This window comes from Zonotrichia leucophrys, unplaced genomic scaffold, assembly GCF_028769735.1.
Source record: "Zonotrichia leucophrys gambelii isolate GWCS_2022_RI unplaced genomic scaffold, RI_Zleu_2.0 Scaffold_52_357736, whole genome shotgun sequence".
NCBI classification, from domain to species: domain Eukaryota; kingdom Metazoa; phylum Chordata; class Aves; order Passeriformes; family Passerellidae; genus Zonotrichia; species Zonotrichia leucophrys.
In genome coordinates this window covers 203,280-224,790 of record NW_026992257.1, presented here as the reverse complement: position 1 = coordinate 224,790, position 21,511 = coordinate 203,280, and the positions used below count along the sequence as shown (strand labels likewise).

The 21,511-nt window shown below is 43.6% G+C and overlaps 2 protein-coding genes across 11 annotated transcripts in view; one reads left to right on the top strand and one right to left on the bottom strand.

Annotated features, from left to right (window-relative positions):
- LOC135460514 (DDB1- and CUL4-associated factor 12-like) overlaps nucleotides 1–6,315 on the bottom strand; it is an 84,056-nt gene extending 77,741 nt beyond the window's left edge. For 3 of the 4 annotated variants that reach the window (XM_064737374.1, XM_064737373.1, XM_064737375.1), the window contains exons 1-2: nucleotides 6,039–6,315; nucleotides 5,053–5,307 (exon numbers count right to left, since the gene is read on the bottom strand). In XM_064737374.1, coding sequence (XP_064593444.1) covers nucleotides 5,053–5,307; nucleotides 6,039–6,110 — 327 coding nt within the window. In that variant the 5' untranslated portion in view covers nucleotides 6,111–6,315. Of the gene's footprint in view, nucleotides 1–5,052; nucleotides 5,308–5,936 lie in introns of all 4 variants that reach the window. The other variant, XM_064737376.1, reaches the window with a different exon arrangement.
- A 4,638-nt stretch (nucleotides 6,316–10,953) lies between these two features.
- Nucleotides 10,954–21,511, top strand: part of LOC135460517 (ubiquitin-associated protein 1-like) — a 104,870-nt gene continuing 94,312 nt past the window's right edge. For 4 of the 7 annotated variants that reach the window (XM_064737380.1, XM_064737382.1, XM_064737381.1 and 1 more), the window contains exon 1: nucleotides 11,005–11,105. The gene's annotated coding sequence lies outside the window, so the exon portion shown is untranslated. The other 3 variants (XM_064737384.1, XM_064737378.1, XM_064737379.1) reach the window with 3 other exon arrangements.

The following is a 21,511-nucleotide window of genomic DNA, read 5'->3' as shown; positions in this document are numbered from 1 at the left end:
ACTGCTTACAGTCAAGTTAGAAACTGCCCTGCTTCATTAACTAAGGAACTTCCTTAGTCAGCTTGCCAAAAGTAAAGACTGTGGCAAGGAATCAAGTATCTATAAACCAGAGTGTGAACTGGAAAATCCATCCTTAATTTATATACAGTACTGTGATCAGAACAGTTTGCCAGGCTCTTTCATCAAGTATAATTCCATTTTATGACCTGCCTTTTGGAGACAACAGTTTGGGGGAGGGGAGAAACAGGAACCCAACAAAGTTACCAATTAATTAAATATAAGCGCCTTTCCCATGCATCTTTAACTGAAAGCATTGACTTTATACAGCATAATTAAACCCTAGCCCTACTAAATGTCATTTCAAGGCAGCACTTAGACTCTTGTGTCCTCTGTTGCTGCCCCTGCATACAGAACAGCAGATGTACAGGCAGCCCTATCTTTTAGTTGATCATACAAATCAACCAAACAAAGGGTGTCACCTTGAGCTACAGCATTTTTTATTATGCAAGCAGGATGGACATAGATTTACAAAACATAAAGAACATGCATGAAAAAGACTGCTGAGTCCTCATACAGGAAGTACTTTACATGCTCTGTGTCCCAGCTCTCACATACAGCTCTCAGAAATCACAGGCACATTCTTGTCATTCATATTACCACTTGAAAGAAACCCAAGAATAACACATTGCCCTGCTAAAAATTGAGTCACTAAGAGAAAATCAACTGTGATGAAGATTCACAATTGGCTTAAGCCAATCTTTGAGAATCCACTTGCCTCTTCATCCACCCAAACAGTTTCATGACCCCTATGACAGCAACTAGCCCTCAGATAGCTACAAGATCAGCTGCATATCTGTCTCAGTAAAACTAAACCTACAAGAAAGTCCATCTGCACAAAGCAGGAAGCTGATCCAGCTGATTCCCCAGCCACACACACATTGGTGCCAGCAAGAACTAGCATGTGGGAACATCCTATTCTGCAAAAGTACAACTTCAGACAAAAATTTCACCCTCAGCCAAGCTGGAAAATGATGTTATTGTTTTCCTTCAGATTTGCTTTTTGCTAACAGAAGCAAGACAATGCTTACAGTGTCATTATATCAATACCCCCACTGGTCACACTGAGTAGCACTTTTTGATTTTTCCTAGTCTTTACTTTTATTTAGATTATAAATGTAATATATGGTAGGGATAATTCATGCTAATAATGTATAAAATATTGTGAAATCCAAACCATGTCTTTTGACCACCTCGGCTGGGAGCAGCTGTCTTATTCAGATTCAACTATTTCCCAGAAGCACGTTGAGATAACAATAGACACCTTAATGTAAGAATAGAGGCTCCCAGGATTGATGATCGATGATGATCCTTGGTTTCCCGAGTTGTTGGGAGCCAGTCGATTATCGCCTTGCCATCGCCTTGCCGATTGCATCTATCAAGATAGTCAGCAACTCCACCCTGATACATCTGAATACATGGCTTCCCGGAGCCTATTGTCACTGACTATACACCTGGACCTGGCTTTTGTCCAGCTCTGCACATGGAAAAAAACAGCCATGCATGTGAAGAGATACAAAGGAAATTTGGTCATCTTTGCCTCGGGCAAAATAAACTGTATAAAACCTCTCTGCAAGCGGCAGCATTTGTGAACCAAGGGGGAGACTCTGACACTCTGGAGGTCAGATCCAGGTTCACCTGGTGTCGACCCCGGGCTCGACGCTGTCTCTTTGGCTGTGGTGGTTTCGAAGACCAAACTTTGGTCTCACAGACAAATTAATAAATCTTTGCTAAATTTTCGATAATTTTGGCTCACAATTTGATCATTTATAACAATAAACACCTATTTTTTCTACGTTAACAGAATGCTTGGCTTCTGTTCTGCAGCAATACATATTTACTGATAAAATGCCAAGCCCAAAAGAAACATGGACTCTTTAAACACTAACATATCAAAAGTATGCCTGCTTTCTGGTGGAGATCAGAACGTGCACTGATCTTAGCACAAAACCTACTCACAGCTTGTGCTGTACAGGCAATGCAAGTGGGTAATGGCCTCACATGTACTTGAAAGAGTGCAGAGAAACAATTCATGATATAAACAAACGTCTGAGAAGTGGGCAGTGGTAAAAGAAGCCAGTGAATTTGATACCAAGAAGGTTAATTCAATTTCTACTGTAACTGTGAGCTTTTAGTAGAAAGACACTGTGACTGTTAACTTTTAGCAGAGAAGACAGTCTGTGGATCTTTAGCAGAGAAGCAAGGCATGCAGAAATTGTTCTCCAAGCAAGGACCTTAGAAGATAAAGAGTAGACATCTGGTTTAAGAACACAGCTACAGCCAAAACAAGGACTGAGTTTGGGAACTTGAGGAACATGGGGAGGATTTTTATGGTAATGGGCAAATTATAATATGCATGTAGTGACTGTATATTAGCAACACATTTGTAGAAATCAGGGGGGCATGTTAGGAAGGAGTGATCCTCCATGCCCTTCCAGGCGCATGAATAAATGATGCCCTCTTTAACACAAAAAGCTGGTGTTAAGGAATCTCATTCTGGTTTTCAGACATTTGGTAACAAATTGACTGACTGAACTACATTTCTGGAGACAAGATCACACAATCAGACAATCCATCTTGATGTGAAACTCTGAAGCACTATCTAATGGGCACACACTTTGATATAATTGAATTTGTTTAGTGCCAAAATCACATTTGTCAGTTTTTGTGTCTTGCCCTCCACATTTAATTTCAGGAGGCTGGGAGACAGCACATGTTGACAGATGACAAAGGATGGAGAAGTGAGACTTTGCTTGCTAAAGGGCATCTCTACCACCCACACTATACTTGGCACAGAAACTACCAGATTATGAAGATAGACATGGGTATCACATGCAGTTCACGGAAAACCAAATACTCTTGAGACCGAGGCAATGAACACACATGGAAACTGAAGGCAGAGATTCTATTTCAGACTTAATTCCTGTCAAAAGACTGTTTTGTTTATACAGCTAGGCCTTGCTTCTCAAGACCTACTGCATGAAAGCCTCCTGCTATGTAACTATGAATAATAACAGAACATCTGAAATGAAAAAACAAAACAAACAAAACCAAAAAACACTGTCCCTTGCAGGTCAGATCATTGAGTGTGGTTTTCACAAAAAAAAATCAACAAAAAAACCCCAAAAAACCAAAACTTTAGGCAAAGAAATAATCACACCTAGTTATATACTTTGAGATTTTAGAGCTGCTTGATCTATACATTCTCTACAATGCTCAATTCATTTTTGTGGCACTAATGAACCTTCAAAGGACAGGTTTGGGATTTTGCACTTAGTCAATTAGAATTTCATATATGACATTGAAACCTCAGCCAATGAAGTTGGGCCACTAACTCCAGCAGAGAGAGCATTACCTAAGGAGCATGATGTCCTCCATTTATTAATCACATACTACATTATTTTAATATTTTCCTATAAAGGGATGTTTTGGAAATATGAAATCTGAAACATGACAGAGTGTGGCCATAGCTCTCTTCACAGAGAGCAGCAGGCACAACTTTCCCAGGATTTTTCCCCGGGAAGGCTGTGAGAAAGCTCAGAGAAAAACAATTCTTATCTTAATCTCTGCACCTGTTGTTGTGCACAGGTGGAATGTGTTATGGAGATTGTTTACCAAAAGGAAGCTTCTTAATCCGACTCTGGTGATGGTGGTTTTGATTGATTAACTAATTAGGTCAAAGCTGTGTTGTGACTGTTTGTAAGGGTCACGGGTTTCTCTTTAGTATAGTAGTAGTATAGTATTAGTGTAGTGTATAGTATAGTATAGTATAGCTTAGCTTAGCTTAGCTTAGCTTAGCTTAGCTTAATAAAGCATTTGTTCAGCCTTCTGCAATCACGGAGTCAAGGCTCTTTATTCCCCGTGTTGAGGATGCCCTGCCACAATAACAGAGTCCGAACAGATTTCCAATTTTGCTAAAGCATGTAAAGATACATCAGCAAGGGAAGTTATTTAAACACTAAAAACAAATTTAGAGTGGGAAAAAAAATTACAAACTGGAAAAGCAGAAGAATAATCCTGAAGATCTAAGTTTTTGGTTTTTTTTTTCAGTTTGGAACATTTCTAGCTACTTTGAAGAATATCTGGAGTTTAACCATAGTTTTTAGTTTTGTAGCAACTTTTTGAAGTCACAGACTCATTAGGAATGGAAGGAACTTCTGGAGATCATCCAGTTCAACCCCCTGCTAAGGCACAGCCACCCAGAGCAGGTGACACAGGAACATGTCCAGGTGGGTCTTGAATGTCTCCAGAGGGGGAGACTTCGTGACCTCCCTGAGCAGCCTGTTCCAGTGCTCTGCAACCCTTAACATAAAGAAGTTCTTCCTCATGTTGAGGTAAAACTTCTTGTGTTGTAGTTTATGGCCATTGCTCCTCATCCTGTTACTGGGCATCACTGAAAAGAGTCTGGCACCATCCTCTTGGCACCTGCCTTTGAGATATTTATATGCATTAATTGAGATCCCCTCTCAGTCTTCTCTTCTCTAGACTAAACAGGCCCAGCTCCCACAGTCTCTCATAAGAGAGATGCTCCAGACCCAAGTCAGAAGCACAGAACCATACATAAAACCAAATGGTAAAAGACTGAGCACAATAAAAATAGTCTTACTAGCAAGTTTTGCCAGGCATGTTAGCTACCATTTAGCAAAGCTAACATCATTCATTAACTTTACATTTGCAGGACAGGAAGAAAGATCAAACCCTACTGTTGCTTGCCATGCTGCAAAGAGATGTAAATTGCTCTATGTGGATTAGACAGATCCTGCATGAGATATAGGCCTCATGTTCAGGTTTCAGACCATATGCATAGTGCCATGTTTTCAGATGAGAATGGGTGATCATTAAGCATTACCTTTATTCAAAATTAATTGTGCACAAATTGGAATCCACACCTAATTATTTCCTAATATATTCCTTGGCTATCTACATACTTCAGTTATGGTGTCATTTGGGGGTAGAATAATTAACAGCAAGAAGCAAAAGATAGGTGGCACTTACTGTGTTGCATTTTGTCCCACACACCACTTGCCGATGGTTCAGCCACTGGGAGGCAAATACTTTATTAAGGATTCCAAGGTGAAATTCTCTCTCCTTCAAGAGGCTGGGAAGCTGCTGGGCTGCGTATCCATGCAACAAGCGGTGATAGCTGGACTCATTCTGCATCCTGACCTCTCTACCTTTCAGGTAGTACACCACAGACCTTTTCACCCGGTGGAGTCTTTTCCTTTTGTGAACTGAGTGATCCCACCCATACTGTGGAAAAGAAGCATTAAACTTAGATAAAGCGACTAGAACAAACTTAAGACACAAGCCATCTAAATTCAAATATATTCTCAGCAAAATACTAAAGCCTTCCAAACTACCCATATAATACCATACACGAAGATTAACTCATAAATTGTGATAAAGCCTTCAGCAACATAAAATCAAGCATAAATATTTGCTAAAGAAGTAATACTGCCATAATACTGAAAACAATCCACCCCGGCTCGGCACCGTTGGGACACCAAAAGCTTATAGAAACAAGAGGAAGCCAAGAAGCACTTTAAACGGAAAAGCCCCGACAGCCTCCTGGGCGTGAGCTCGGCAGGTTTGGAGGTGACACCGCGGGGGCCATCTGATATTGACCGCGCTGTTCATCGGCCTCCTCCGGCCCGGCCTGGGGTGGACTCGCAGTAACACTCAGCTCTGGGGCGGCGGTGACTCGGCGGTTACGGGCCGAACAGAGAGCTCCCGGAGCTACCGGGGCAGAGAGCAGAGACGGGGGGAGGCTGCCTGCTGTATCGCACCGACAGCCACTGTGGCCGGGACTACTCCTTCCCACCATCTCCCCCCGAGGACACCTTCCCAAGGCACCGAAAGACCCCGCCCTTTGCCCCTACCTCAACCGGGCACCGGGACACGGCGACCCCCAGTCAGGGTCACCCCAGGCACCGCCATATAGGCTTCTGCCCTCATACACCCATTCCCGCCCCCCAGCCTACCTGCTCCCCCTGGAGCCCCCCGGCGGCAGCCGTCGCCGCTTTCCGCTTCCTGCTAACTGTTTTCCGGGCCATAGGAGAAGAAGAAGAAGAAGAAGGAGGAGGAGGAGGAGGAGAAGTAGGAGAAGCCGAGAGCCCAACCTGGGCCCCACATGGAGCAAGAGGAAGGGGCCACCGGGGTACGGGGCAAATAAGTGCCGGGAGCCAGGCCCGGTCACTCTCTTCGTCACAGATCGTCCCGACTGCGCTTCACGACATTTTCTCCGAGATGTTTTTACGACAGTCACACCGTGCCTCTGCGACGGCTGTCCCACCCTTCCCGAGTCTCGTTTCCTAGCAACCGTAGGAAGGATAGCGGCGAGCTTGCCCACCCTCTGTGGCTGCCAGGCAGCGTGGCCCCGTCGGGGGCGGGGCGGCGCCCACAGCGGAGCTCGGAGCGAAGCTTCCCAGCTTCGCCACTTGTCCGTTCCCCGCTGCCCTGCACGAATCGGCGGCTCTCGCTGGTGGCCTCCCCGGGCCCCGTCAATTTAAGCATAGGAGAGGCCCTGTATAATCAACACTGTTTCTAGCTACTGTGTAGCAGATTAATTCTACCCCAGCCCAAACCAGCACAGTGATCTTTTACTGAGACAGCCTGTGAGCATATTCCTGTTGATTGTAACATGCACAATCTGAAGTTCTACATATCTCCTGTGGGAAAATCTGACCACAGTGATCGGGAAGATGTGTGCCAATGTCTTTACAAACAATTCTGTGGGTGAAGGTGTGGGTGTTAACGTCTTTGAAATGGGTCTTTATGTCTCTACTAACTTTGGGCAGCAGGTTTGTTACAGGGCCCAGACAGCTTGGCTCCTGAAACAGACAAGTGGGGTCTGCACAAGGCTGAACTTCTGAACTTTGGGGTAAAACAGTAGGTTCAAGGGAGGGGGATATGCGGTAGGCAGTTCGGGAAGGCTCTACTGATTTGCAGAAAGAAAAAATCTAACTCCACAACTTTGTAAAAGTTGTAAAGCCGGTATGTTTATTACAGTGCTGGACGGAACTGGGGATCGGTGTTCCCCCTAAAGGACATGAACACCCCTGAGAACTCCCAATCCTTTTTTATCTCCCTTACTCTGATTCATATGCATAGAATTTCACAATAGGTTTATACATATTCATTTTACTGATTTCACGTTACACTTGCAGCTAGTTTTTTTTTTTTCAGAAAGTACAGAAAGAACTCCTGGGTCATCCTGCCCAGTCTCCTGCAGCCTCAGCCCTGGTCTCCGTCTGTTTCAAAGTTCATGGGGTCCCCCTCTTATCTCAGTCCTTCAGCTGAAGCAGTTTTTCGAGCATAATTTTTTTGCGAGAACAGGCAGTCTTGAACGCAGACCAAACAGCTATGCTACAGACTTAATAATTCAAAGAGGCACATTTCACCTAAATCTGAAATGGATTTCTACTCTGAAAAATTTCCACTCTGCTTCAGTACCTTCCTAGTACCTCAGCCAGTGGGGAAAGGAGGAGGGGGCAACATGCAGCCAGGAATTTAGGATAAAAGGAGGCTGTGCCCACCAAAACCCTGAGAGAGAAAACCCCACGGGCATGTGAAAATCTAAAAAAGTTTAATAAAGGACAATTGGAGACAAGGACCACAGAGCAAAGGGTATTAGATCGGCTGAGTGCATCTTGGCACTTAACCAAGACCACACCTGCTAGCTTGGAAACACCCTTTATATATTCTAATTTCTCATTACATCAGCCTGTTACATATTCATAGACCCTTATGCATAGTAAACTTTTTCCCCAAACAAGTTTACATGTTCCAAGAACTGTTCAGCATGACTCCTCCTTGGGTCTGCCCTTTTAGAGCATGCATATTTCTTGGTTGTGGTTTTTAGTCCCTTCTTATCATCTCCAGTTTTTGGGCCTTGGTCCACACTGTCTTCAGACAGTGAGTGCTGATAGTTGGCATATCTGCAGCAGGTGTCTTCTTCATATGTTCATTGGATGTTATCCCATCCAAGCAGGCATTTTAACACAAGCATACTTATATCAGCTATTTCATTAAGCTTAATTAACAACAGAAATAAAAACTATATCTTTATAACAAAGTTACTTTAACATCACACACATAGAATCCATTTTAATATTTGCAAAAAGCAAATTTGCAAATTGTGGTGGTTTGACCAGGAAGAAGTGGGAATTCTGGGAAGCTGTGGTCAAACCAATGAATGTTCTGAGTTTGATATTGACACCTGGTGTAGCCAGTGGGGTTTGGACACACCTCCGAGAATACACAGGGGTTAAAAAGGGGGGCTCTGGCCCTGGGAGGTTCTCTTGGGACGTCGAGGCGAAGAGGTCAGATCTCCCCCCCGTCCAGCCGCTGCTGCTGGGCGGGGGAGGGGCAGCCACGTGGTAGGCCCTGGGCCTGGATAGAGATGGGAGGTGAGGAGGCCCTCGAGGATGGAAGGGTGGAAGATCCCAGGGAGTCAGCCCTCGGGCAGCCATTTTCCCCCCCCCAGGAGGGAGAGAGAGAGCCGGCGACACCGAATGTGATAGCAGCCGGCCCAGGAGGAGAGGGGGGGGGGAGAGTGCCCGGCCGGAGCGGCAGCGTGTGTGGGAGTGCCGCAGCTCTGGGACAGACAGAGACTGAAAGTTTTAACCCCTTTCTTTCATGATTGGGGCCTTGCAAAAATGCTAATCCTCCTCGAAGCTGAATAAGAAGGGAGATAAGAGATGAGATGAGACAAGGACCTGGCCCGAAGAACGTGGAGATGATTGAATGGGGAGAGATGATTTGGAGTGGCCTTTTGGCTGGACTTTTCTTGTGGCCATGGACTCAGTTGTTCCTGTGACACAGAGACTGCACTTAGGGGGAAGCAGTGGCTCAGAACCAGGAGGGTTCATCGTGAGGACCCCCCGGCCCCAGGGGGTTGGAAAAATATGGGGGGGACAGATGTCCCAAAGCAGAGACTGTGCCTTTTTGGAGTGAGACAAGGCATCCTTGAAAGACAACCCTAAAAGCAGCTCTGGCCATGCGCAGTGGTGAGAGCACTGGGCAGGGAAGGAAGATGTCACAAGCGGCAAAAGGACTTTTTTCCGGGCGGTGCCGAAGTGACAGGGAAGCACACGAGGTTTCAGTGTGTTTCCAGGGGAAGCCTATGGAACAAGAAGGACTTCTTTCCTCTTCATGAACTGAAGTTTGAGTATACTAAAGTGTGGTGCCAGGCTGGGCAGTTGGTGATTTGGGAGAATGTATCGGATTGAGAAAGTCAGGTAGTGGGGAGGAGGAAAGTGGTTTTTTTGTAAGGTTTTCAATTTTTTTTTTTTCTTTCTTTTCCTTATAGTTTTTCCCTATTTTCCTGTAGTTTAGGTAATAAAGTGTTCTTTATGTTTAAGCTAAAGCCTGTTTTGCTTATTCCTGGTCACATCTCACAGCAGACACCAGGGTGAGGGCATTTTCATGGGGGGCACTGGCTCTGTGCCAGGCTCAAACCATGACACAAATATTTGCAAATATTATAACATGTATCTATAACAGGCATGTGCTCCAGTGGACTCTCTTTATTCAAATAAAGTTGCAAGACTCCTCTGTCTCCTTTATGGACACTGGCTTTTCATAGCATGATTTTCCATACAACAATCGTAAAACACCTCCTCCTCCCCTTCCACAGCTAGACCAGAGGAAATAATGCCTGGCACTGGCTTCACTTTGCAAAACTTCATCCCAGGTTTCCCTTAAAGAGACCCTTTTAAGTAGCTTGGCTTTATCATCTGGCTTCTCTGAGTGAATACAAGAGCCCAGTGCACAATGAGGTGCTTAGTCAAACTTTGAGGTACTCTTCCCCACCAAGAAACTCCCTTATTATAGGGGAAATAAAGGGCATACAAATATTTGTATGATTATGCTGCCTTAAAACTGATGTGGATGGATGTGTGCTTTTCCTTATGTTCACATGGATCATTAACTTTTTCCTATGCTTATAGAGGCAAAAATTAAGAGTAACCCAAACCAAATGATCACCAATGAGCAACACTGTGGAGAAAAGAAAAACAGGGAAATAAAGTGTGATGTACAGGCAGACTGAAAAGCAAGCCAGCTCCTGACCACCTGAAACCCTCTGGTATCTCAAGTCACACAAAATCAGTAAACATACTATTTTCCTGAAAAATATGGCATTTCTTTTATGCCTTTTTTTTGGTGTCTCTTCACCTAACAAACGTCAAAGACAAGGGTGCTGCAAAAAGTCAAATTGAAAAAAAAAAAACCAACCTAGAAAAGAACCTCTCAGGCTTTCTAGCTTTTCTAGCTTTCCCTGAGGATAAACCACCTAAGGGATAATAGTCTTTAGTTGTTTTCAGTCGTGATTTACCATGATTAGTGCTCCTCTCTACATCCTCCCTCACACACATAACTACCGCCTCCATTTTGAACAAAAACCCTTAATTTTGTGCCAAGGCCCTCTCAAAAGACTGAACACCTGCTGCCAAAGCTGCTCTTGGGGGAAAGTGCTATGCTCCAGGGCATCCAGCAGGAGTGCTTCTTCAGCTCTGCCGGGCGGGCATGCAGCCCCTCGTTATGGGACCAAGGGCAGGTGTCGAGGCAGCCATCTCTGCTAAAGAAAGAGGCTGAGACGCATGGAGCAAAATGCTCCCTTAGGGCCCGGCTCGCCACCTTCATCCATCCTGGAGGAGTCTGTCGCTGTGCCCAGCTAGGAGAGGGACAGGAAGTGCTAGAGGAACGCCCGGACAGGGACAGGGCCAGGGCCGGGGCCGGAGCCGGAAACAGACAGAAACAGACACAAAAACCTCCACACCGCTCTAGGCAGAAGGAAATAAAAGTATCCTCGTCCCACCCCTCTTCCGCTGTGATGTCACCGTGAGCACCTCCTGATTGGCTGGGAAGGAGTAGGTGACCTCGCGGCGTGACGTCAGCGTGTCGTTGAGGAGGCGAGGTGGAGGGTAGGTAGACAACATGGCCTCTCCTGGTTGAGGGGTTGGGGGTGGTGATACGGTGCGCGTTTCGTACTGACGGGTGGTGGGCAGTGACCGCAGGGACAGCTGGAACCGCCAGGTGCCGCGCAGGTAACGAGCGGGCCGGTAGGGAATGGAAATGCAGATGCTGGTCTGGGTGAGGGGCGCAGCCGGCCGCTCCTCGGGCCCTCCGCCCCGCTGCCGGGTTAAATGTCGCTACCGCTTCTTGTCTGGGGCGAGGGACCATCCGCGACCCCACCGTGATTTAGCTGATGTGACGTGCAGGCGGGGCGGCTACGGGGCCGCTGGCCTCTCAGGACCGGGGTTTGCATGTTTGGGGGCTGCTCCCCTGGCTGTGGAGGGGGGCGAGCCTGTGAGCGCTGCGTTACTGCATGGTCTTGCTCCGCCCTCACGGCCTCTCGGTATTGCTTTTGAAGTTACCCTTTAATGGAGGTGCTGTACTAGCTATGGGGAAGGGAATGAGACTGAGATGGTATGTGTGGTAACAACACTGTTGGACCGATTTCTTCAAGGCCGTATGCCAGGATGGCGTTACGTTACAGTACCACTAACTGTACTGACTTCAGGTTTTTGTACATGCAGAGCTGTGATTCAAAAGTGTCACTGATACTTTAGATCACCATTGCAATTGGGTGATTTAAACTTTTTAGACTGTCCTAGTTTCAGCTGGGATAAAGTTAATTTTCTTCTCAGTAGCTGGTACAGTGCTGGGTTTTGGATTCAGTATGGGAATAATGCTGATAGCACACTGATCTTTTGGTTGTTGCTAAGTGGTGCTTACCTTGAGTCAAGGGCTTTTCAGTGTCTCAGGCTCTGCCAGTGGGTGGGTGCACAAGGAGCTGGGAGGGAGCATGGCCAAGACAGCTGACCTGAACTGGCCAAAGGGATATTCCATTCCATAGAATGTCATGCTCATTATATAAACTGAGGGAGTTGGCTGGGAGCTACCAATCGCTTCTCGGGGACTGGCTGGATATGGGTCAGTGGGTGGTAATTGAACCGTGCAGTTTCTCTTGGGTTTTATTCCCCTTTCTCTTTTTCTTCATCATTATTATAATACTTGAAACTTCAAAGGGAAAACCAAGGAAATCTTATGTATAAGATATGTGAATGAATAAATGTTAGTTTCTCTTTAGTGAAATAAACTTCAATTTTCAGACTACTGTAAGAGTATACTGATTAGGTGGGAGACTTACTGTATAGTTTATGTTGATGGATTAAAAAATTAATGATAAAAAATCATCAAAACCACGTGGAAAAGTTCAATCTCCATTGTTTACATGGTGTTTTGCAGTGCCTGGTACTTATCCTAGAGACAAAAATCTCTAACAGAATAGGAGTCGGGTTTCTGAACCAATCCAGCAGACTACATCTAATTCTGTCACACTGGCAGCCATAGCTGTTTTGGCTGGTGCTAGTGGCAAAAGTCCTATAATGTCACAGAAGTTATCATCTTAGTTATTCTCTTTTTTAATTGTATAAGGTTATGATTTTGTGTTGTTTCCACAAACTTTGGGGATTGATAATTCAGGACATTCAATATTGTTGTCAATTTCCAGTCTATATCATAAGTTTTTGACATCAACTTGTTCTCGTATTTTACACTTAGTGCTGGGTTAAATATTTTGATAAATTAATCTGTTAGAAATTTAGTTTTACTTATTAGACAAAACTGCTATCCAGCCTTCTCTGGCATTTTGTTTCTAACATAATAACTCCCAGTCTTTTCAATCATAAATTCCAAAGCTTCAGCTGTTGTTTTACAAGGATGCCTAAAGGCATGACTATCTATTTAAAATTGATCTGTGCAATTCAGATCAATGTCAGTGTAAAGAAGGTCTAATGGAGCTGTAATTGAAAAGTTCTGAAAGAGGTTTTTGAAAACGATTTTTTGAAGAAAAGGTAAAGAAGGGTGAGCTCACAGTTGTTGTGTGTTAACTACTTAGGTAGGTAATCTTCTCTAGTAAGCAAGTTCATTGCTTCATGCTTTGACCCCATGACTTGGTTTGAATAACCTTGGGTTCTGTGTCCCTAATGACCTTTTGCAGTCAGTATAGTCTTGTATGAGGTCTCCTAAGAGAAACTGAATGTTGGGACTTTTCCCTCGCTTAAATGATCAGATTTATTCCAAATCCTTGCTTGCATAGGGAAGGCATTTTCTTTAATGTGAAGAAATACTGTCTTTCCTGTGGTTGGGAAATTTTGAAAGAACAGCTTTAATGTCCAGACTTGATAATGATGGGGGGGGGTTTGTGTGTTTTCCCTTTTTTGTAAGGCTACAAGGTCTTTTTGGAATCCTTTAAGCTTGCAATGTACTTGAAACACGGAAGTGTTTAAAAGGGGAAGCAGAATATAATTTCTCTGACATTGGTTTAAATCTTTTCTGGAGGGGAAAGCAGATTGGTTCAAAATGCCAATGTTGAGTTAGTAGTGCTACAGTTTTTAACTAACTGAGTTAAAATGGAAATTCTGAGCTTATGTTTTCTCAACTACATTTTGTATCAGAAATTCTTACACCAGAGTAACATTTTAAGTGGGCATATCAGAAGAACATGAGTCCTATACAAGAAGCAGTCAGTTCTTCAGCTGGAAGATGGTCTGAATATACTTAAGCTGCTTAGCTATTAGTAGATGTTTTCATGGAAGCTAGTAAAGAGTTGTGAGCTCCTGGTTAGTCTGGTTTATGTTGCTGGAGATCAGCATTCATGATAACTATCTACTAGATTATGTGAAAGATTTGATTTAAGCCCTTTCCTAATGTATATGTTTGTGCTTGCACCATTTGGCATCTCTAGGCTAGCAGCAGATGAAGTCATGACTGAAATGACTGGTGAAGTTTGTTCCCCGAGTTTGTGAGGTTGGATTTCTAAGAGTATGCATATGACCAGTTATGCTCAGTGTTAGCAGCATGCTTAATCTAGACATAGAGATTGTGCTTTTTTGTTTAACTTGATTTGTTTCATCAATTCTAAACTCTAAATTAAAACTAGATTCCTAGTTTATAAACACTCTGTAAATTGTTAAAGCATTGTTAAATATTTTACTCATTCAGAGTAGTATTAAGTCTTATGCTAATTAAGTTGAAGTAGCTAAATTTGTTTATAATTATTAAATGCTTTCCATCTGATTATTTTAAGCTCTCAGAACTGGTAAGCATTTGCTATTCAAGACTTAAGATATAGGAAAATAGTAGTTAAAAGCAGTTGCTGTGCTCACCAAATTTAGGACTTGTTTCATTACTGCATTGTTAGATTATTATAGCCCTCACTAGTAGTACGAGTGCTAGATCATATTTTCTTCCTTTTTTTCCCCTAAAATGTAAGAATTGCACAGCATATTTATATTTTCTGGCATGGTTTATCATGCAAATGTCTGTGTTGCTGCCATTGTATTTCAAGGAGGGGGAAATGGTCTAGTTTACCACCCTGTCCTGGTTTCAGTCAGGATAGAGTTCCTTTTTTCTTCTCAGCTGGTACAGTGCTGTGCTTTGGATTCAGTATGGGAATAATGCTGATAACACACTGATGTTCTGGCTGTTGCTGAGCAGGGCTTACCCTGAGTCAAGGGCTTTTCAGTGCCTCATGCTCTGTCAGAGTGGAGCTGTGCAAAGAGCTGGGAGGGAGCACAGCTGTGACAGCGGTGGTACCACCTCCGTGATAACATATTTAAGATGAAAGAAAGTGATTGTGCAGTTCTAATTGCAGACAAATAAGAATGGGATGAGAACATGTGAGAAGAACAACTCTGCAGACACCAAGGTCAGTGGAGAAGGAGGGGCAGGAGCTGCTCCAGGTGCTAGAGCTGAGATTCCTCTGCAGCCCATGGTGAAGCAGCTGTCCCCCTGCAGCCCATGGAGATACATGGGAATGTAGAGATCCACCTGCAACCCATGGAGGAGACCCACAGCCAGAGCAGGGGGATGCCTGAGAGAAGGCTGTGACCCTGTGGGAGGCCTGTGGAGAGTGTGGCCCATGATAGAGCAGCCTGTCCTTGAAGGATTGCACCCCATGGAAGAGTGACCCATGCTGCAGCAGTTTGGGGAGGACTGTTGCCTGTGGTATGGGCTCATGCTGGAGAAGTTTGTGGAGAACTGTCTCCTGTGGGAGGGACTCCACAGTGGAGCCAAGGAAGGACTCATCTCCCTGAGCAGTGGGAGAAACAATGGGTGAAGAACTGACCATAACCCCCATTCCCTGTCTCCCTGTGCTGCTTGGGAAGGAGGGAGGGATGGGGAAGGAGGTGTTCTTAAAAGTTTATTTTACTTCTCATTATCCTGCTCTGATTTTGGCAGCAATGAATTCAATTAATGTCTCTAATTAGGGCCTTTTTTGCCCATGATGGTATTTAGGGACCTCCTGGTCCTTGCCTCAACTCATGAACCCTTCATTATATTTTCTCTCCCCTGTCCCAGTATGGAGGGGAGTGGGAGAGCAGCTTTGGTGGGTGCCTGGCATCCAGCAAGGGTCAACCCACTACAAGGATTTACCCAAAGGTTGATTGATGTTCAGGGATGGGCTGTGTATCAGTCAGCAGATAGAGAGCAATTGCACATCAGTCATTTTTCTTGGGGTTTATCTTTCACTTTCCTCCCCATTTTAATGACTATAATTATAAACTTTGTTTTAGTTATTACACTGTTCTTATCTCAACCTATGAGGTTTTTTTTTTTTCTCATTCCCCTCCCGTTCCCACAAGGGTGGGGTAGAAGTGAGCAAGCAGCTGTGTGGAACTTTTGTTGCCAGTTGGGCTTAAACCATGACACCCATTTCTTGGTGGTGATGTATCCTCTACATTAGTGAAGCTGATCTCGAGGCCAAAACAAGATGTAAACTCTTTTTTCTTTTCTGCTTATCTATTTAGATGATCTTTAAATTGCTTGGGTAGCAGTCAATAGTAGGAACTACACTAAATCCACATCTGTTCTTGGAGTTGTCAGAACCTGTTATCTCCTTATATGTTGTGTTTGGAAGTCAGGCCAGCCTTAGATATTAGTTGCAGATTCTTTTCTCTTGTGACAGGGCTCTGTTTTTGGAAAGGGTCCATTTTAACAAAGTCACCCATTTCCTGCAACAGTTAAATGGGAATTTAGAATAGGTGCATCTTCTAGACTCTTGTTCGACACATCAGTCTCTGGCCAAAGAAAAAGCTTGCACTTATCTGCTTTGACCATGAGGCTGTCTATAAGAATTTTTTAATTTTCTTATGTTCTTGCCTCTGAAACTTGTAGTTCTAGAGGTTTGTGTGGTATAAAAGCTTCAGCTTCATTGGAAACTTACATGGCTGGTAAGTCATTTGGTGATTGAAAATTGATGCATTAGTGTACTGTGTTTTCTTACCCTTGTAGCATTTTCCCTTATTTTTGGGTGAAATGTATGGCAAATGAACTTATGTCCCAAATATGCCATCAGGATCTTGAAGGAGGAATAGAGCTGTCTATTATCAGTTAAGAGCCTTAAATCCTTAAACAGCCCAAATAGTATGTGCTTTTAGTAAGTGCAGTGTCTTTAATCACAGAATATGCTAAGTTGGAAGGGACCCAAAAGGATCGTCAAATCCAACTCCCAGTCCTGCACAGGACCATCCCTGAGAGTCACACCCTGTACCTGAGAATATTGTCCAAACGCTTCTTGAAGTCTGTCAGGCTTGATGCTGTGACCACTTCACTGGGGAGCCTGTTTTAGTGCCCAACCACTCTCTGGGTCAAGAACCTTTTTCTAATATCCAACCTAAACCTTCCCTGACACAACTTCAGGTCACTCCCTCAGGTCCTGTCACTGGGCACCAGAGAGAAGAGATCAGTGTCTGCCCTTCTTCTTCCCCTCACAAGGAAGTTGTAGACTGCAATGATGTTGTATTCATATTTCTCAAGTCCCATACTGTAGCAAGCCATTCTTCTCTGCAGCACAGTCCTTCATATGTTTTCTCAGGGGCTCCTCCTGGGCCCTTGACCCACCCCTATTTATTCCAGTTACCTTCACAAGCCACAGCTGCTGCCCAACTAAGGACTTAGCAGCTGTAGCTTGTTTGGAGTAACTAGGACCCACACATAGATCTTACAATACATAGATCTTAACAGGGACTCTCTCCATAACTGTACATATATTCAGGCCCCCACACAATGAGGTCTCCCCTCAGCCCCTCCTCGTACATCTTCCTCTCAAGGCCCTTCACCATCTTCACAGCCCTCCTTTGGATGCTGTCCAATAGTTTAATACCTTTCTTATATTGTGGTGGCTAAAACTGCTCATGATATTCAAAGTGAGGCCACACCAATGCAGAGCAGAGCAGGGCAATCACCTCCCTTGACCAGCTGGTGATACTGTGCCTGATGCACCCCAAGGACATGGTTGGCCCTTCTGGCTGCCAGGGCACTGCTGATTCATATTCAACTTGCCATCAATCAGGACCTCAGGTCCCTCTTCATGGCTTTGCTTTCCAGCGTCTCATTCCCCAGGGTTGTCTCATCCCAGGTACAGAATCCAGCACTTTTCCTTGTTGATCTTCATATAGTTGGTGATTGCTCAGACCTCTAATTTGTCATGGTCTCTCTGCAGGGCCTCCCTGCCTTTGAGGGAGTCAACAGCTCCTCCCAGTTTTGTATCGTATGCAAACTTGCTTAGTACCCCTTCCAGTCCTGTGTCCAAGTAATTTATGAAGATGTTGAAGAGGACAGGGCCTAAAATTGAGCCCTGTGGAACCCCACTAGTGACAGGTCACAAGTCTAATGTCACCTCATTCACTAAAACCCTTTGTTCCTGACCTGTGAACCAGTTGCTCACCCATCACATGGTGTGTTTATCCAGCTGTGTGCTGGACAGTTTGTCCAGAAGGATTCTGTGAGAGACGATATGACCAAAGTGGGACATGACATGAAGATAGCTGCATAACTACAGGTGTCTAACGTTAATGTAATGAAGCCATATGGAACAAGAGAGTGAGAGATGCCATGCTTCTCTGAGAGTGTATGGAAAGGCTGCCTTCGGCTTTAACTTCCCATTGACCGATATGTACTGAAGCAGAAGATCTAGTTGCCCATTGTGTCATGCTAAGCAATGGCACAATTTGAAGAATTGATTTCTCCTAATGTTTGTCACTGCTAAGAAGATGCTATCCAACATCTGCATGTGAAGTCCTATATATGGATGTTATTGCCCTCACTAGAGCGTTGTCTTGTAATCCAATGTGATCTGCATGCAGACCTACTCTTCAGTGGCTCTTTTCTCCATGTCTTTCCTACTCGTGTATTCTGGAAACATTTTTAAAAGTGCTATTTTACTGATTCCTGCGCTTCTGCTCCTCAGTCATTGCACTGGAAATAACTGAATTAGTTTGATGTTATGGACTGTCCTTCAAACTTAGATCTCTTGTTACAGTTGCTTGGGTTTTTGATCCATGGAGTGTGTATGCCACAGAGATTAATCCCTTCCCTCCTCCACTGTTGTCAGTGTAACCCCTACTCTGCATTTGGTTAAATGTAAGGTGACCACTTGTATCCCATAAGATGGAGACATGTCATTTAATTTGCTTCAACCAGCATGTAGCAGCCTGAATTGCTGCTAGTAAAGTCCAAGGTAAAGAAGCAAAAAGGGCCTTTGCATAATATCCACAGATGTTTAATTTCAGCCACACGGTGAGATGTTCGGGTCCAAGGCACACACATTCAGGGTCTAGCTCTCTCCCTCGAGGGGCCAGGAGCTGACCCTGGTCTGGGGGCTGTACAAAGATAAGGGACAATCAGGGAATAGGGAGGAGTGGTTTGGGAACATAAGAACAGACATAGGAACAGGCAAAGGAGGCAATGGGATCTAACAGCTTTTTGAGGGAAGCTTCTTGTGTCTCCCTAACTTAGGGGATGCCCCCTAGGGCCTCCACACTAGCAAATAGTGAAAATTGAATGGAAACTTCCTACCAGCATTTGCTTCAAGGACGGTCTGGTTTGTTCTTGTTGATCTTAAAATAGACCAAGAACCTTAATGTACTTTATCTCTTGGATTGCAGTAAATGTATTTTAAACTTTTTTTTTCTGTTAAGACTGGTCATAGTGATGTTTGCTTTTTTTTTTCTGCAGGAGGTGTAGTTGCAATGTGTCAAATATACCTGTACAATTACTTTATCCAAAGAGATATTATCAGTGGCTCAATATCACTGCTTTATGAAAGGGGAGTATCTCCATGTAGATGACTCTGCTTGTTTGCAGAATTGTAAGAGGTACAAAGTAGAAGCAGTTGCTGCAGATTTTGGGCTGATGTCATCCATTTGGAGACTGCAATAAATGAAAACAGAATCCGTTTTGCACTGTAGTAGACTGATCAGCTTTTTACTGTCGGTCTCAGAGACTTCAATTGTGTAGCAATAATGGAATGCTTACATAGGTGGAAAGCTTTGATAGAACCTTGACTTTTGTTTTATCTTAGCAACAGGCACTGTCTACTTCTTGTTTTGTTGTATATACAGCAAACAGAATTTTTAAGCATTGCACACAGTAACACTAGAACAGGCTGCCAGCCACATTTCATCACCTCCTTTTCAAAAAACTTAATTAAAATAGTGTCTTGCAACTAATCAGATTTGAAAGGCTATTCAGGGACCACTGTTACAAACATCTTGTTGCTCTGTCTTGCATTATATACAGAATGCTGATGTTGGTTTAGCCTTTCACTTGCACTGAAACAAGTAGTTGCAGTAAAAACTTAAACCACTGTCTAAATCTGAAATACCTGTGGTGCATTAGAAATCAATCACTGGAATTAAAGTGCTTTTCACTGTACAATCAGTAATAGTTAATGAATGTAATATAGGCAGCAAAAATTAATCTCTTTAAAGTTGGGGTTTTTTGGGTATTTTTGTAGTTTTCAGAGTGAATGGTGCATCCTCAGTTGTGCGTTCTTAGGCTACACAATGAGTATCAGAAGGCAAAATGGAAATTGCAAGATTTTTTCCTCTGAAAATCACAGATGTGCTACATTGATTATAGTTGATAACTTGGGGCACTTTGATTTCCTCTGACCCATAATACTTTCCTCAGAAGGTGGGAGTTACTTCAGAAAATTCATGTGGTCTGGAATCTAGACACAGTTGCACCCCAAAATGAAGGATATAGCAACAAAAGACCAATTCTTCTCAACAAATAGTTAAATTGGCTTGAGTTATCACTGAGAAAGGTGTTTCAGGTACCATTATCAATAGGATGCTTCCAATTTGACCAGTCAGAGCTCTTTCAGAAGGAAAGGAATGTAGATATACACTTCAAGGAAAACACCAGTAGAAAGATCATCAAAATAAAATTATAATTGAAAAATACCCCAACTTCCTAGCAGCTTCTCGTGGTAGTAAATTTTTTTCTTCATCTGTTTATGAGACTCTCCCTTTGATACCTTGCCTGTACCAAGTCACACTTCTCTATGTTCTCCTTGTTATCTGGCAGCACAAGTAAATAGTCATTCAGGTTTAAGTGGTGACATGTCAGGTGGGCTGTCTTGGTTACCTGTGTTGTCCCTTCAAGCCTTTCCAACTTGTCATCTCTCTCTTTGTGCCAGTTGTTTCTGTCATCAGTTCTGTCTTGTCACTTCTCTGTTTCTGCATCTGTATGTTTTTTGTTTGTTTTTGTGGTTGCTTCCCTGTATGAGTCCCCCTCCTCCCCTTCTATCATCATAACTCTGAGATCCTCTGCTCTCATCTTGGGTTTTGGTATGCCATGTTCCTCTGATTGTCTGGTTTTAAAAATGTTGTCCTGTTGACTCAGTGTTAAGTGGAAAATGAACATACAGGAAGGGAAGAGGTTGCCTTGGTGGCTGCTGACATTAAAGTTGCTTATAATTTTAGGCACCTGTAGTCCTGATCTCCTCTTCAGATAATTAGCCAGAACCAAGAATGAGAGAATGAGGCTAAGGATGTCTACATTTATAGGAGTGAGCTTGTAGGTGGCTTTAAGAAAACCTTGTAGTACTATGCAGCTAACTTGTTTCTCTAGATCAGGAAAGGTGTTTTATGTTCTTTGTCAACTTAAAACATGCAGTAAAGCATCAGACCAAAATTTGTTCCCCTATGTGCCATTCCCACAGATGCCCTTCAGCATCCTGTTCTGGACTTTGTTCTCCAGAGGCAACAATGATAGGGCTGCAGTCTTCCATTAACTCATTTGGAGTAAGGCTTTGGGAGCAAGTCCTTTAAATTTCTAAAAGAGCAGTAACAAATGTAAACAAACCTTTACTGCACAGTGTAGCAACTTTGACTAAAGCAAATATAGTTCAGACCCAGAAGCATAGTAGCAACATCAGTAACTTTCTAACTGGTCTCTGAATAGCCTATCAAATCTGATTAGTTGTAAGACACTATTTTAACTAGAGGTTTTTTGGAAATGTGATGAAATGTGGCTGGCAGCCTGTTCTAGTGTTACTGTGTGCAATGCTTAACAATTTTGACAGTGCCTTCTGCAGTAATGGTCTCTTAAGAAGTACACACACAGCACATCAGGAAGAGCTAGCGTGATATAAACT